Source organism: Sinocyclocheilus grahami, unplaced genomic scaffold (genome assembly GCF_001515645.1).
Source record: "Sinocyclocheilus grahami isolate Dianchi unplaced genomic scaffold, SAMN03320097.WGS_v1.1 scaffold672.1, whole genome shotgun sequence".
NCBI classification, from domain to species: domain Eukaryota; kingdom Metazoa; phylum Chordata; class Actinopteri; order Cypriniformes; family Cyprinidae; genus Sinocyclocheilus; species Sinocyclocheilus grahami.
Window position 1 is genome coordinate 534,676 of NW_015505851.1, and position 13,950 is coordinate 548,625.

At 39.1% G+C, this 13,950-nt stretch overlaps 1 protein-coding gene across 2 annotated transcripts; it reads right to left on the minus strand.

Moving 5' to 3' along the window:
• Positions 1–3,110: 3,110 nt before the first annotated feature.
• Positions 3,111–9,963, minus strand: LOC107559036 (uncharacterized protein KIAA0408-like). 2 transcript variants are annotated; one of them, XM_016242759.1, is made up of 5 exons: positions 9,391–9,963; positions 7,551–8,009; positions 7,204–7,283; positions 5,621–7,115; positions 3,111–3,818 (listed from the first exon to the last, which is right to left on the minus strand). In XM_016242759.1, the coding sequence occupies exons 1-5, from the start codon at positions 9,727–9,729 to the stop codon at positions 3,606–3,608; spliced, it is 2,586 nt and encodes an 861-aa protein (XP_016098245.1). In that variant the 5' UTR covers positions 9,730–9,963; the 3' UTR covers positions 3,111–3,605. The 2 variants fall into 2 exon arrangements, with proteins under 2 accessions (XP_016098245.1, XP_016098246.1); XM_016242760.1 differs by lacking the exon at positions 9,391–9,963 and adding an exon at positions 8,347–8,416.
• Positions 9,964–13,950: the final 3,987 nt, after the last annotated feature.

Sequence of the window (13,950 nt, forward strand, 5' to 3'; positions counted from 1 at the left end):
TATTTTTTTTTTTATTTTTTTTTTTTTTTATAAACTGACTGATCTTAACTTTAACTTTTAGATGTTTTAGGCTAGATGAAAATATCACCATGTTTGACTTGTTTTTTTCTCCTCAATTAGTGCCGAAAGTAATAGCTTTACTCACCTTAACAACATCAGACCAATCAGATTTACGCCGCTGTGATTGGATACTGACCTTGTAAAGGGCTGAGAGGTAACCTTATCTGTCCTTCTACCTGGTGACCCAAATTAACACCCTACAAATGCATTTCTCCACAACATCACTTAAAGATGCAAGACATGTTCATCGGGGAAAACTACGCGTGGTAATTGTAATTTATGATTACAGTTTTATCTCTCATTCTGTATTCTATACAGTTCTACATTACAGCCTGGTTGACATTACGGAAATGACAGTTTTAATTATTTATTAGATCATATTAATAGGTTATAGACCTTTAAGGTTTAGGTTACACCGTCACCGCGGGACAGACTTCGCGCGTATTTTTATCTGGCTCCAAACAGACGCTCACGAATAGTCCTTCGTCTGAGGAGACAAACATAGCAAGAGTAAGCTGTCATTATTAATCACTTCATTTGATCTTTTCACACCTTTAAAAAAGCTGGCGTTTTGTTTAAAAAAGATTGCGCGTTTTAAGATGTTGACATTGACTGTTTAGTACAGGGGTGCCCAAACTCAGTCCTGGGGGGCCGGTGTCCTGCAGAGTTTAGCTCCAACCCCAACTAGACTCACCTGAAGCAGCTAATCAAGCTCTTACTATGCATACTAGAAACTTTTAGAGCTAAACCCTGCAGGACACCGGCCCTCCAGGACGAGTTTGGGCACCCCTGGTTTAGTATCTCCACAGATTGTCGCCAGTTCAAGTTACACTTAAAATGTCATTCATTTACTTATTTACTGTATATATGTGTTTTAAGGAACCTCTAACATAAAATATACAATATATATATACCCTGCCAAGGTATTATGTACATGTTATAACCAGAAACAATGGTACAGTATAAAATAATGTCTAGTCAAAGTACTAAACCCAAAAGAGTGCAGGAACAAACACGTGGAGCCTTTAGACGACAGTCAAGTGTCGTCAAATTTCAGATTGCTCAGTGACAGGTCGACAGATGCTCCATCTTTCTGTCGCAGACGCCTATGTTGGGCCTCTGGCTTCCTGTTGGGAAAGATCATGTTTGAGTGAAGCGGAAAAAATGTGGAGAAGGATGAGCTGATTTGCGCCTGGGGAAGGTGATCTTTGTCCTGGCATGCCGGCTAAGGTTTTCTGACAGGATGCTGCAGCTGCGAAAACATTTTCTGACTTAATTCTGTATGTTAGCCTACTAAAGACAGCAAGGTTGGAGTCTAAATGTCTACACTAGCTCACTAAAATAGAGTTTTAGATCCAGGAATGTGAGGTACAAAGCATGTAAAATGACATTGTATTCAAAGTGACATTTTTAGTGGCACATTGTATGGAAGCCCATTTCCGCCACTGAATAAAAAAAATAAAAAAAAGGTTATTGCAACTTTTTATCTCACAATTCTGACCTTTTTTTCATAGAATTGCGAGATAAAAACTTGCAATTGTGACTTTTTTTCTTCACAATTGTGACTTTATATCTCGCAATTGTGACTTTATAGCTCGCAATTGTGACTTTATATCTCGCAATTGTGACTTTATATCTCGCAATTGTGACTATATCTCGCAATTGTGACTTTATATCTCGCAATTGTGACTTTATATCTTGCAATTGTGACTTTATATCTCGCAATTGTGACTATATCTCGCAATTATGACTTTATATCTCACAATTGTGACTTTATATCTCTCAGTTGTGACTTTATATCTCGCAATTGCGACTTTATATCTCGCAATTGTGACTATATCTCGCAATTATGACTTTATATCTCACAATTGTGACTTTATATCTCTCAGTTGTGACTTTATATCTCGCAATTGCGACTTTATATCTCGCAATTGTGACTATATCTCGCAATTATGACTTTATATCTCACAATTGTGACTTTATATCTCTCAGTTGTGACTTTATATCTCGCAATTGCGACTTTATATCTCGCAATTGTGACTATATCTCGCAATTATGACTTTATATCTCACAATTGTGACTTTATATCTCTCAGTTGTGACTTTATATCTCGCAATTGCGACTTTATATCTCGCAATTGTGACTATATCTCGCAATTATGACTTTATATCTCACAATTGTGACTTTATATCTCTCAGTTGTGACTTTATATCTCGCAATTGCGACTTTATATCTCGCAATTGTGACTATATCTCGCAATTATGACTTTATATCTCACAATTGTGACTTTATATCTCTCAGTTGTGACTTTATATCTCGCAATTGCGACTTTATATCTCGCAATTGTGACTATATCTCGCAATTATGACTTTATATCTCACAATTGTGACTTTATATCTCTCAGTTGTGACTTTATATCTCGCAATTGCGACTTTATATCTCGCAATTGTGACTATATCTCGCAATTATGACTTTATATCTCACAATTGTGACTTTATATCTCTCAGTTGTGACTTTATATCTCGCAATTGTGACTTTATAGCTCGCAATTGTGACGTTATATCTCGCAATTGTGACTATATCTCGCAATTGTGAATATATCTCGCAATTATGACTTTATATATCACAATTGTGACTTTATCTCACAATTGTGACTTTATATCTCTCAGTTGTGACTTTATATCTCGCAATTGTGACTTTATATCTCGCAATTGTGACTTTATATCTCGCAATTGTGACTTTATATCTCGCAATTCTGAATTGTGACTTTATATCTCGCAATTGTGACTATCTCGCAGTTGTGACTTTATATCTCGCAGTTGTGACTTTATATCTCGCAGTTGTGACTTTATATCTCGCAATTGTGACTATATCTCGCAATTGTGACTTTATCTCGCAATTGTTACTTTATATCTCGCAATTGCGAGGTAAAGTCCAATTAAAGTAATTTAATTAAATGCAAAAAAAAACACCACATCCAAAACACCAGTTTTGAAAAGAGAAGACCAAATAGATTATGAATAAAACACATCTACATCTAGGAATGAGTGTCAATATTTTATTTTATAAATGCTGAATACAGTTTCATTTGTGATATTAATTATCAAGAAAAAGGACTGCAAAGGCATTGTCTAAATGATATGTCTCAGATCAGATAAGCAGGTAAACGGAGCGTAGGATCCGTTAGTTTCTGTAATAACACAAGTCAGTGGTTTTGGTAAAGTTGGTAAAAAGATATTCTCAATCAGACATAAGACCTCACACACAAACGAGGCCACATATGAAGCACGGACAGAAAACAGGTCTACATTCGCAGCTATAAAATATGACGACAGATTAATACTGGTTTAAGAAAACAGAAAACAACAAGTCACATTGGTAGAAATGAAATGTACATGTTTTTGAGAAAAAAGAATGAAAAGGCAGTTTGATTTCATGGTTATAGAAATGTAAACAACAAAACTGGACAGTCATTGTTGGTATTTACACAGGTAATCAGGCAACATGTACGGCTTTAAAGGCTTTGGACGTAATCTAACGGCCGTTTAGATGATGGTCTCTGTGTGAAAGTTGGAGTAGGTGAGTGTTTGTCTCTGGGTGAAGATTGTGGGTGGTGGTGTTGTTGTTGGTGGCGGTGAGGGAGTCGATGCAGACGTGACAGACAAGCGGCTAGCCCAACGAGAGGGCAAACGTCTCTTTGCCGGACACGCAGGTCGTGAAAAGCTCTTCTTGATAGTTACAGAGGACTCTTTGCATTGCTGTTGAGACAAATATTTTTATGAAATCTCACTGGATTTAAATATTCCTGTCAACAGCACAATAACCTACATTAGCTCGGTGTGCTTTCATGTAAGGATCTATCGCAGAGCGTCACGATGTTTATATCATAATTCAACACAAATCAAATTATACTTTGCATTAATAAAAGAGAAGCCTAATTTGAATTATTCTCACAATCTATGATGCAAACCTATAGTGTATAATAAAAAAGAAATGATATATTATTTAAATTGCTAAGTAAGCTGATAAAACTTAATTTGATAAAACAGGATGATTTTTATAAGTGCAACACAGCAATTAGAACTTGGGTGAGGGGGTGCCTAATTGTCATGGAAAAAATCATAATCCAACAAATATATATATATATATAGTTTCTTGTATTTTTTTTTTCAATGCCATTGCATTTAAGGCAATGGCTGAACTTTTGTCTCCTGCACATGTTCTCCATTTTAGAACTAAGTGAAAATAAAAGAACTGATGAAATCTCTCTAATGCTTTTCTGACTCATCTGACAATCATTTCGAGCCATTTTGTTGTGTAATTTACAAAGCAGGCAGTCCGTGCAGAGGACTAGTTTCACTAGACTCCTGGCTACATGTTTCTGTAATTACACCACATACCTTAGCCTCCTATAAAAAAAACAGTTAATTGAGGTTTTCTAAAGAGCTAGACATGAAAGATGCAAATTAAACTTTGGTGCCACTAATTCTTTTCATCTCAAGCCTCAATCCAACAATAAGAAGCTTCTGGGCAGCTCGCTTTGAGCAATCTGCCAATATTTTCTGACAGAAATTCAACTTAAGGAATTTTAATTGTGTTGCTTAGATGGTTTTGTGGGAACGAGGTATTTTAACAATAAATTCTAAATATTTCCAGGCTTGGGAAAAAAAAAAAAAACTTTCAGTTGTCAATAATTTTTTATAATCTTTCTAAGCAATGTCTAATGTTACTGTTATTTAGCACTGAGAAAAATCTCTGTTCACACACATTCACCAGTTACTGTTTAACTTTACTGTTTTAGCACTTATAGAGACAACCTATTAACCTATTAATTTATGACTAAAATAAAATGTTTTAATGAAAATTAGTGTTCTTAATATTTTTATTATACAGCAACAATTTTTACCTGTATGTCACAGCTGAAGAAGTTTGCAGGTACTCCAGCACTCTTTAACCATGTGTATATTCACAATACAACACAGCCTCTCGGACATTTTAGCAAACGCATTGGAAACAAAGTGACCTCTTGTATTGAATAAAATGCTACTTAAGACCAAAGTATACTTCACTTTTTACGTGTACACGAGGGAAAGCGAACAGTGCCCAACATCAAATGGAGTTTTGCACACGTACAAAAACGAAGTATAGGCCTAGCTACTTTGGGCTTTAAAGTGATAGTTCACCCAAAAATTTAAATCTGTCGTCATTTACTCACCCTCCACTGGACGGTAGCCACTGACTTCCATAGTATGAAAGAAAATACTACGGAAGTCAATGGCTACCGTCAAATGTTTGGTTACCAGCATTCTTCAAAATATATTATTTTGTGTTCAACAGAAGAAGGAAATTCATACAGGTTTGAGGATGTGTAAATGATGACAGAGTTTTCATGTTTGGGTGAACTATCCCTTTAATACACCGCAGTCATCTACACTTGCACCTCATACACTTCGGTTGAGTCATTTAGCATGTACTTGAATGTTTGCAGTTCGGGTGAAAGTGTGTGCTTTTGTGGCTTGAATGGCGTGGGTCTATGTTGGGAAGTGTGTGCAGTACTGACCTGCACTGTTACATGTGTCTCTTTGTGGGCTATGGCCTGGTGGTGCGGTGTGTGTGTTAGTCTCTGACTGGATCTAGGCTCATGTTGCATATCCAACATTTCCAAGAGGTCCACGAGGTCTTCCTTCTTCCCTGGACTGGACTGTGGCTGCTGCTGCTCCTGAGATCTCTCCAAATCCTCGTAATTTTTGAGAATCCTCTCAACAGCTCCATAGTTGGACCTAGACTCCATCGGACGAGGATAGGCCGCTAGCGTAGAGGGCTTCCATGGATTTTCATCCAGAATCCGAGACCTGGTGCAACACATGTCCTTTTTTGTCTGTTTGGGTTTTTTGTCTGCTTGCTGTTGGTCTGTACCAACGTCCAGAACTTTGCTGGACCTTTCCAACTGGGTTTGCAGTTTTGGTGGACTTACACTCAGTTCAAAGTGTTTTTCTCCAACACTTGGGACAAGCTGGTCAACTGAAATTGGTGAAGCCGATAAAGGCTTAACTTCACTGTCTTGCTTTAGACTAAGTTCCTGCTGCAGAGATGAAGACTTAGTGACAAGGTCCTTTGTTTCCTTCTTTCTTCCCTCCTCTTTTGGGCACTGTGCCACAAGATCCGAGAGCAAATCCTTCGGATTGTCTTTAACGTGCCTCGAAGGACTAGCTATAAACGTGTCCTTTGATATGACCTCTGGTAGACTGTGAAAACAATCAGTGGATACATTCATGGAAATATCCTCATCACACAGAACGCCCATCCCTGCCTGGAAGAGCGTACGGTTGAACTCTGCAGTTTTCTGATCAAGTCTCTCATTAATGGGAGTAGCTGTAGCACTGGGATATGGTGAAATAAAGTCTGGCGATGCAACAGAATCTGTAGGCATGGTCATGGGATGAGATGAACCCTTGTTTTGTTCATCTATTTGGTTTAGACTGCGATCTGAGGCTGAAGCTGCAATGTCCACGTTTGAGAGACATCTCTTAACAGGTACATATCTGGATAACTTGTTGCTGCCAAATCTACTTCCATCGCAGGACCAGCGGCTCTGGCAGGAGCTGATATTGCACTTGGAATCAACAGGCACGGTGCAGGCTACATTCCCAGAGTCTGTCAGAATTTTCCCCTCATTTTCTTGAAGCATTGCTTCAAATTTTCGTACAATTGCGGGGCTGGTGTACTTTCTGTCTGGGTGGGTTCCTGGCCGTTCACACCCTTGCTCTGTTCCAATGGACTCCATTTCTGAAACGGAAGGACTGCTTAGGTACCAAGATGTACTACGGGCCGGTATTGGTGGGGCTTGTTGTCTTATGTTGTATTGTGGCTTAGCTTCACTTTGCTGCGATTCCATGTTACAACCTTCCCAATTCGTCCAGTATTGCTCATCGAGGGATTTAAGGTCTTCACTCATGTTTTTCAAGTACAAAACTGTGTCTTCCATTTCCAAATTGTCCTTTAACCTCTCCACCAACTCACCCTCTCTTAGAAAAAACGTTGACTCACTGCGGCTTCTAAGAAGGAAAACCAAACAAAGTGAGGTCATTATAAAGCACTGATCTATTTGTGATGCATGTAGCAACTGTTTGCAGCAATGTTTACCTCTTAATATCAGGCCACTTCTTTGTGTCATCCTGGTAGCTACAGAGTTCTTCACTCACACGAGCAATTTCCTTAAGTGCCTACAAGATGTTGATGAATAAGAGGACTTAGACGCAAACCTTAGACCTCAGACCAAACAATATAATAAAGCACATCTCTAGCCCCACATAGCAGCATCCTAACCTGGAATATAATGGATTATAAGTAAATGTACTGTGGATTTACAGCTCCCTAGGAGTAGTTCAGGAGGTTTGGCAAAAATGTATAGCAAGAGTAAAATAGTAAATCCTGAAAGATGACCTAGTATTTGTACCACCGTTAGAGTGGTATGAACAATAAAGTCTCACCGCATTAAGGGCAGTATTGTTCTTCTTTTTGTCACTTCCACAGCATATTTCCATGCTCTGAAATCGTTTGAAAGGGTTAAGGAGGTCATCTTGTCCAATGAAGCATGACTTGTTCCCTATTTTCTTTTTCAAACAGCTTTCCAGGATTTCTTCCAGCTCTGCAGTGTCTATGACCTGTTGTTCATCAGCACTTTGCTGATTTAATTGTTCGCTTTGATCGCTGTTGCACTGGTCGCTGGATTCACTGGCGTGACTGAGTTGACTTGGTTGGGAGTCGATGCTGGCATTGCTTTGCTGGGTTAAAGCTTCAGAATATTCATTGCTCTGGGCGTCTGAGGTATAGGTTACTGCACTCGACAAAGTGCTGGCAGAACATGAGCTGAGCCTTAGCGCATTTTGTCCATCAGTAATTGGTCTCAGAGAACTTCCCATACGGTGGGTCCTCACTTCATTGTACAACTAGAAAAGACAAAACAATTATGTAGTCCTTGGTACACCTTCCGAAACTCAGACATTTGTCATTTAACAAGAGCAGGGCTGTTCAATCCTGCTTCTGGAGGGCCAATGACCTGCCAAATTTAGCTCCAGCACACCTGCCTGGAAGATTCTAATTAGTCTGAAGACCTCGATTAGCTGGTTCAGGTGTATTTAATTAGGGTTGGCGCTAAACTCTGCAGTACAATGGCCCTCCAGGAGCAGGTTGGGACATCCCTGTAGAACAGCATTGCGCTCGCAATGACAATATTGTGGGTTCAATTCCCAGATAATGCATGAAATTATAAAATATAGGCTATACCATGAATATGTGCCATGAACCTAATAATCCCCAACCACTTGATTGGCTCTATGACTTTCTCTCCTCTTCACCTGTAGCTGGTGTGTGGTGAGCGCACTGGCGCCGTTGTCCTGTGGCAGCCGTCGCACCATCCAAGTGGATGCTGCACACTAGTGGTTGTTGAGGAGAGACACCCCCCACATGATTGTAAAGCGCTTTGGGTGTACAACAATACACAATAAAGCGCTATATAAATGCATCATTCATTCATTATTTCATTCATATGGTGTAAATTGCTTTGGATAAAATTGTCTGCCAAAATGCATATGTAACCACCTACCAAAAATCTAGGTCATGGTTCAGTCCCTCAATGCAGCCCTAGAGGGCCATTGCCTTGTTGAGTTTAGCTGCAGGCATAATCAAAGACACGTGAGCAAGCTAATCAAGGTGTTCAGAGTTACTAGTAACTAAAATTACAGGTTTGATCAGGGTTTGAGCTAAGCTCTGCATGCCAGTGGTCCTCCAGGGCTGAATTAGAGGAATACTGGTCTAGAGCTAAGCATTTGGAAGTCAAGGTGTATGGGATTACACTTTGACAGACTTGGATGGAAAAGGTTCGTTTATGGAAAGGTCGCAAATGGACCTAAGAAATACAGCTCAAATGGTAGAGAATAGAGCAATAGCAACACCTAGGTTCTTGGTTTGATTTTGAAGGAGTGCCCATACTGATAATATGCATAGCTTAAATGCACTTTTAATGAAACATATGCCAAATGCATATATGTTTGCACTTTCACTGCCACTAACTTCAAGCTCTCAGCTTCTGTCTGATGATTGCCAGTCACCACTGAGCTAAACTTCCTTTGGCAGTCACTTGCAATTCCAAGGTTTATATAATGTGACTTCACCGCTTCCAATTTTAGCTGTTACCATTATCCATCAAGGCTTACTTGCAGAGCGTTCATTTAGCATGGAAGTAAGCAGGAGTACTTAGGGAATCGGTCTGAAACAAGATACCGTTCTTTCAGCTGAGCTGTGGGGAGTGGCGCACATCCACAGACTCACCTCCTCAATCCTCCGCTGCATGTCCATGAGCTGGTTCTCCCACTCCTTCCTCTCAGCCTCAAAGCGTTCCAGCAGCTCAGATTTCTCCTTCACCCAGCCCCTCTCACTGTTCTCCAGCCTGCAACGAAGGTCCATGGCCGCACTGTGAGTGTCTGCCAGCAGCTTCTTTTGTTCTGCTCTCTCCTGTTTCAGAGTGTCCCCTAGTTCTGGACTCCTCACAGTCTCCACCACCAAACTACATCCCCGGGCTTCTAACTGTGGGGGAAGAGAGGCAGGGATTTGCTGACCATTAAATAGGAAATGAGTGTTTAGGACAGTTGGACAGAGAAAAGCAAGCATTTGGACAGGAAAGAGGAGTTTAGGTAAACCTATCGCCAATAGGATGAAATGGACCTTGAGTCCTCACCAAGGCCTCATCGGATGCCCAGCCTAAGCCTACTCACACAAACAGCTCAGACTAGTGCCGAGAGTTTTGCATGTAATGGAGAGGCCACATCGGTATGCTGACCCCCCGATGATCCTGGAAAGAGAGCTCGCTAGACAGCAGACACTAAATCCATATTTGTCACTGAGCTTGACTGAACTCTGCAGCTGACAGATGCTGTTGATGTCATTGAGACCTATAGTCTGCATAAATCATTACATATAATTTTGCTTGTTGTGTTATATGATTTTTTTTTTCATGCTATACACTACAGTTTAAAAGTTTGGAAACACTTTAGAATAGGGAACACTTATTCACTATTAACTACGAGTTTTCCCTCAATAAATTCCTAATTTGCTGCTTATTAATAGTTAGTAAGGTAGTTGTTAAGTTTAGGTATTGGGTAGGATAAGGGATGGAGAATATGGTCACGTAGAATAAGGCATTAATATGTGCTAATAAATGGCTAATATTCTAGTAATATGCATGCTAATAAGCAACTAGTTAAGAGACCCTAAAATAAAGTGTTACCAAAAGTTTTTTAAGAATACTTATAGTTAGGATACATTAAATTGGTCGAAAGTGAGAGTAAAGGCATTTATAATGTTGCAAAAGCTATTCAAATAAATGCTGTTCTTTTGATCTTTCTATTCAAAGAATCCTGAAAATAAAATGTATCGGACAAAAATCGGACATCTTAAAATAGCTGAGAACTCAGTTGTGATGTTTTAAAGTCTTGCTTGGACTAAACCTTCATGTGCCACTATCTGTGCAACCGCCAAGACAAAAATAGGTGAATCTTATTTATGCTTCTCTTAGCAACGAACCAGAGTGAAGCAGTGTTTGTATAAACCTATAGCACTAAAATGTGCTGGCACACTGTCTTTGAACCTATGCATTCTCCTGGGTGCGCTAGCTGCGTGTGTTTACAAGCAGAGGACATGTGAAACACTGATGTGCCATGTAACCAGAGTTGACAGTGGTAGGGTGCTGCTGTAGTTTTAAGACTAAATATAATGACGCGGTTGCTGTGCGCTCTGTGTCTGGGTAACAATGTCACAAAAACAGCTCTCTATTAATAGACAGCAAGACCAATCCTTTAGCATCTCGCATTCCTAAGGGTGGGGCCCTGGAGTAACTCATCTCTGTTTTAAAGATCACAAATATGCTCAGAAATATGCTGGCACATACCCTGCTGTGAATGCCTATAGCGGTAAACCTAAGAAATCCACTGGGACAAAAGTATGTGCTGTGGTAGGATGTGGACGGCAAAGAAAACACGTTTTTACAGTTTAGCTTGACCCCTCCCTGAATTCTGTTCTCTGCACCAACTAATAATTTGGGTGGATTTGTGCGGCTAACCCCGAATCGTTTTCTGAATTCAAACAAGTGCAGTTGCGGATTGAACCTATGCATTCTCCTGGGTGCGCTAGCTGCGTGTGTTTACAAGCAGAGGGCATGTGAAACACTGATGTGCCATGTAACCAGAGTTGACAGTGGTAGGGTGCTGCTGTAGTTTTAAGACTAAATATAATGACGCGGTTGCTGTGCGCTCTGTGTCTGGGTAACAATGTCACAAAAACAGCTCTCTATTAATAGACAGCAAGACCAATCCTTTAGCATCTCGCATTCCTAAGGGTGGGGCCCTGGAGTAACTCATCTCTGTTTTAAAGATCACAAATATGCTCAGAAATATGCTGGCACATACCCTGCTGTGAATGCCTATAGCGGTAAACCTAAGAAATCCACTGGGACAAAAGTATGTGCTGTGGTAGGATGTGGACGGCAAAGAAAACACGTTTTTACAGTTTAGCTTGACCCCTCCCTGAATTCTGTTCTCTGCACCAACTAATACTTTGGGTGGATTTGTGCGGCTAACCCCGAATCGTTTTCTGAATTCAAACAAGTGCAGTTGCGGTGAAGTCCGCAGAGTCACTAAACAGCAGCACACCATTATAAGGCTATTGTTTTGTATGTCTTTATAGTGTGTTTAACTTAGACCAAGCATGATGGAGTCTCGTCTGTCTAATAACGCTTTGTGTGTACTAGTATATGTCCTGAGGTGCAGTTCGTCACAAGATACGGCATCACACAACCATTCAAAGCTCCTCTACTCCTTATCTCATGTGCAATGCTGTCTGTGCTACTGTATTAGGAGTGTCTGAGTCACTCATTCACACTCAGTCATGTATAAAACCCTAATCTTCTCTCCCTGTGGATAGTGAACACAAGACGATCTGGACTGTATCTTCATAAGGATGTCATAAACAGAAATGAAAGCATTCCATTCGAGAGGGACAATGCACTAAGGTGAAAACTAATCAGAAGTGCGTGCTATTTTTAGTTTGGTAACATAGTTTCCACATATTACTCCTATATCTTACCGTGACATGTCAAATTACTTTTTCATTCTTTGTAGATATGATCTAATAGCTGGTCTTGTGTGGCTGCTTACCCACAAAGCTGCTGTTGACAGGATATATTTGCACTTGATGGTGTTTGTGTTACACAAAGCCTATGCAATCTCCGAGTTATGCTTAATGACACAAGCATTTGAAAACCAACAAATAATTAAAGCATGCATTATCTGTGTGCAATGCCAGCTGAGATTGTTGTTCTTTTTAGCATTTAAATTTTTAAACAAAAACTTAAAAACAAGTTTTTTTTTCCATAAATGACTCATTTTAAACTTTTTTATGTGCTGTTATTTTGTTTATTGAATGGCATGTTATTTGTGTTTCTGTCGGCCAAAACTAAAATTAAAAAAAGAAGAAGAAATGTTTATTGTTTTTTTCTGAATTGGTTTGTGCTTCATAATGGTTAATTTTTTTTCTGAAAGACATTAAATATTGTATAATGCATTCAGTGGAATTTATATATATTACCTTATATTTATTTCAAACAATAGCTCTATTGCATATGCCATAAGTTATTTAACTTAAATCAATTCACATCAAGTTCACAGTGTGACAACTTACCCCACATAGTGTGACAACATGCCTCGCTATAGTCTGTGTTCAATTAACAGTATCTTTTACCCTGGAAAATGACCGTGCACATGTTGAATAGCTGTTATGTTTCCCTCCAAAGATTCGAATTAAACTTATGCGCAAAACTGGAATAGCGCATAAAACATACGCGAATAAAGCACCGTTTCCACGGTGTCAAAGAGAACAAAATCGTCCCTTCCTGGTAAACTGTGGCACTAAATCTCACTAAGAATATAGGAGAAGCCACTGAATAATAATGATCATATATGATATAAATGACTTGCGCCTCGGAGCGAGCAGACGTAGCGCAATAACGGCTCTCAATGCTTTCGGAGGTGGATGCTGCTGTTTGGGAACGCAGTCGTGTAAGACTATTATACAGAAATACTTTGGCGACTGACTTTGCTCAGGCATTTCAGTATGACAATATTACACTCCATGTTCAATATATTTTTTACATTTATTTCTAATCAGAATTAACAAGTAGCATTTTAGCCAAGTTCATCAACATACGGTGGCGATCGACTTTGCTTTATTTTAAAATGTGGCCTACATTCCCGGTTTCAGAAGTTTAGAAAAAAACTATATAAATAAAATATGTAAATATGAATATAAATAAATATGAAGTATGTCATTTATGCACCACTGGCGCCTTTTATTGTAAGTATAAAACAGCTTTCCAAATACGTTCCCATCAACAATTACTACTCCACCAACCAGACAGTCGAGGGTCACTCAAAACAAATGGGGGGACTTTCATAGCACTACATGCAAATATGATAACTCTCCAGACGATTAGACTATGAATGGCTTACTTATGGACCTGATTAGGTCACACTAACAAAGTTACATTTCAAAGGTTAGGTCAGGTAGAAAAGTAGAAAAAAATATAAAAACTGCACATATCCGCTTTTAGAGTGTATTTTACACTTTTCACTAGATCTCTACAGTTTAAAATAAAATATTTTTTTTTTAGAAAAAACTAAAATAAATATAAATAAAATATGTAAATATGAATATAAATAAATATGAAGTATGTCATTTATGCACTACTGGCGCCACCGAACAGGATTGTAAGTCAAATAAAACAGCTTTCCAAATACGTTCCCATCAATAATTACTACTCCACCAACCAGACAGTCGAGT

Coding starts and splice junctions, on each gene's coding strand:
- LOC107559036 (XM_016242759.1), bottom strand. CDS start 9,729: ATGCTTGCTTTTCTCTGTCCAACTGTCCTAAACACTCATTTCCTATTT. Junction 8,010..9,390: donor TGCAGCGGAGGATTGAGGAG/GTGAGTCTGTGG, acceptor TGTCTTTTCTAG/TTGTACAATGAAGTGAGGAC. Junction 7,116..7,203: donor AAGTGGCCTGATATTAAGAG/GTAAACATTGCT, acceptor TTTCCTTCTTAG/AAGCCGCAGTGAGTCAACGT.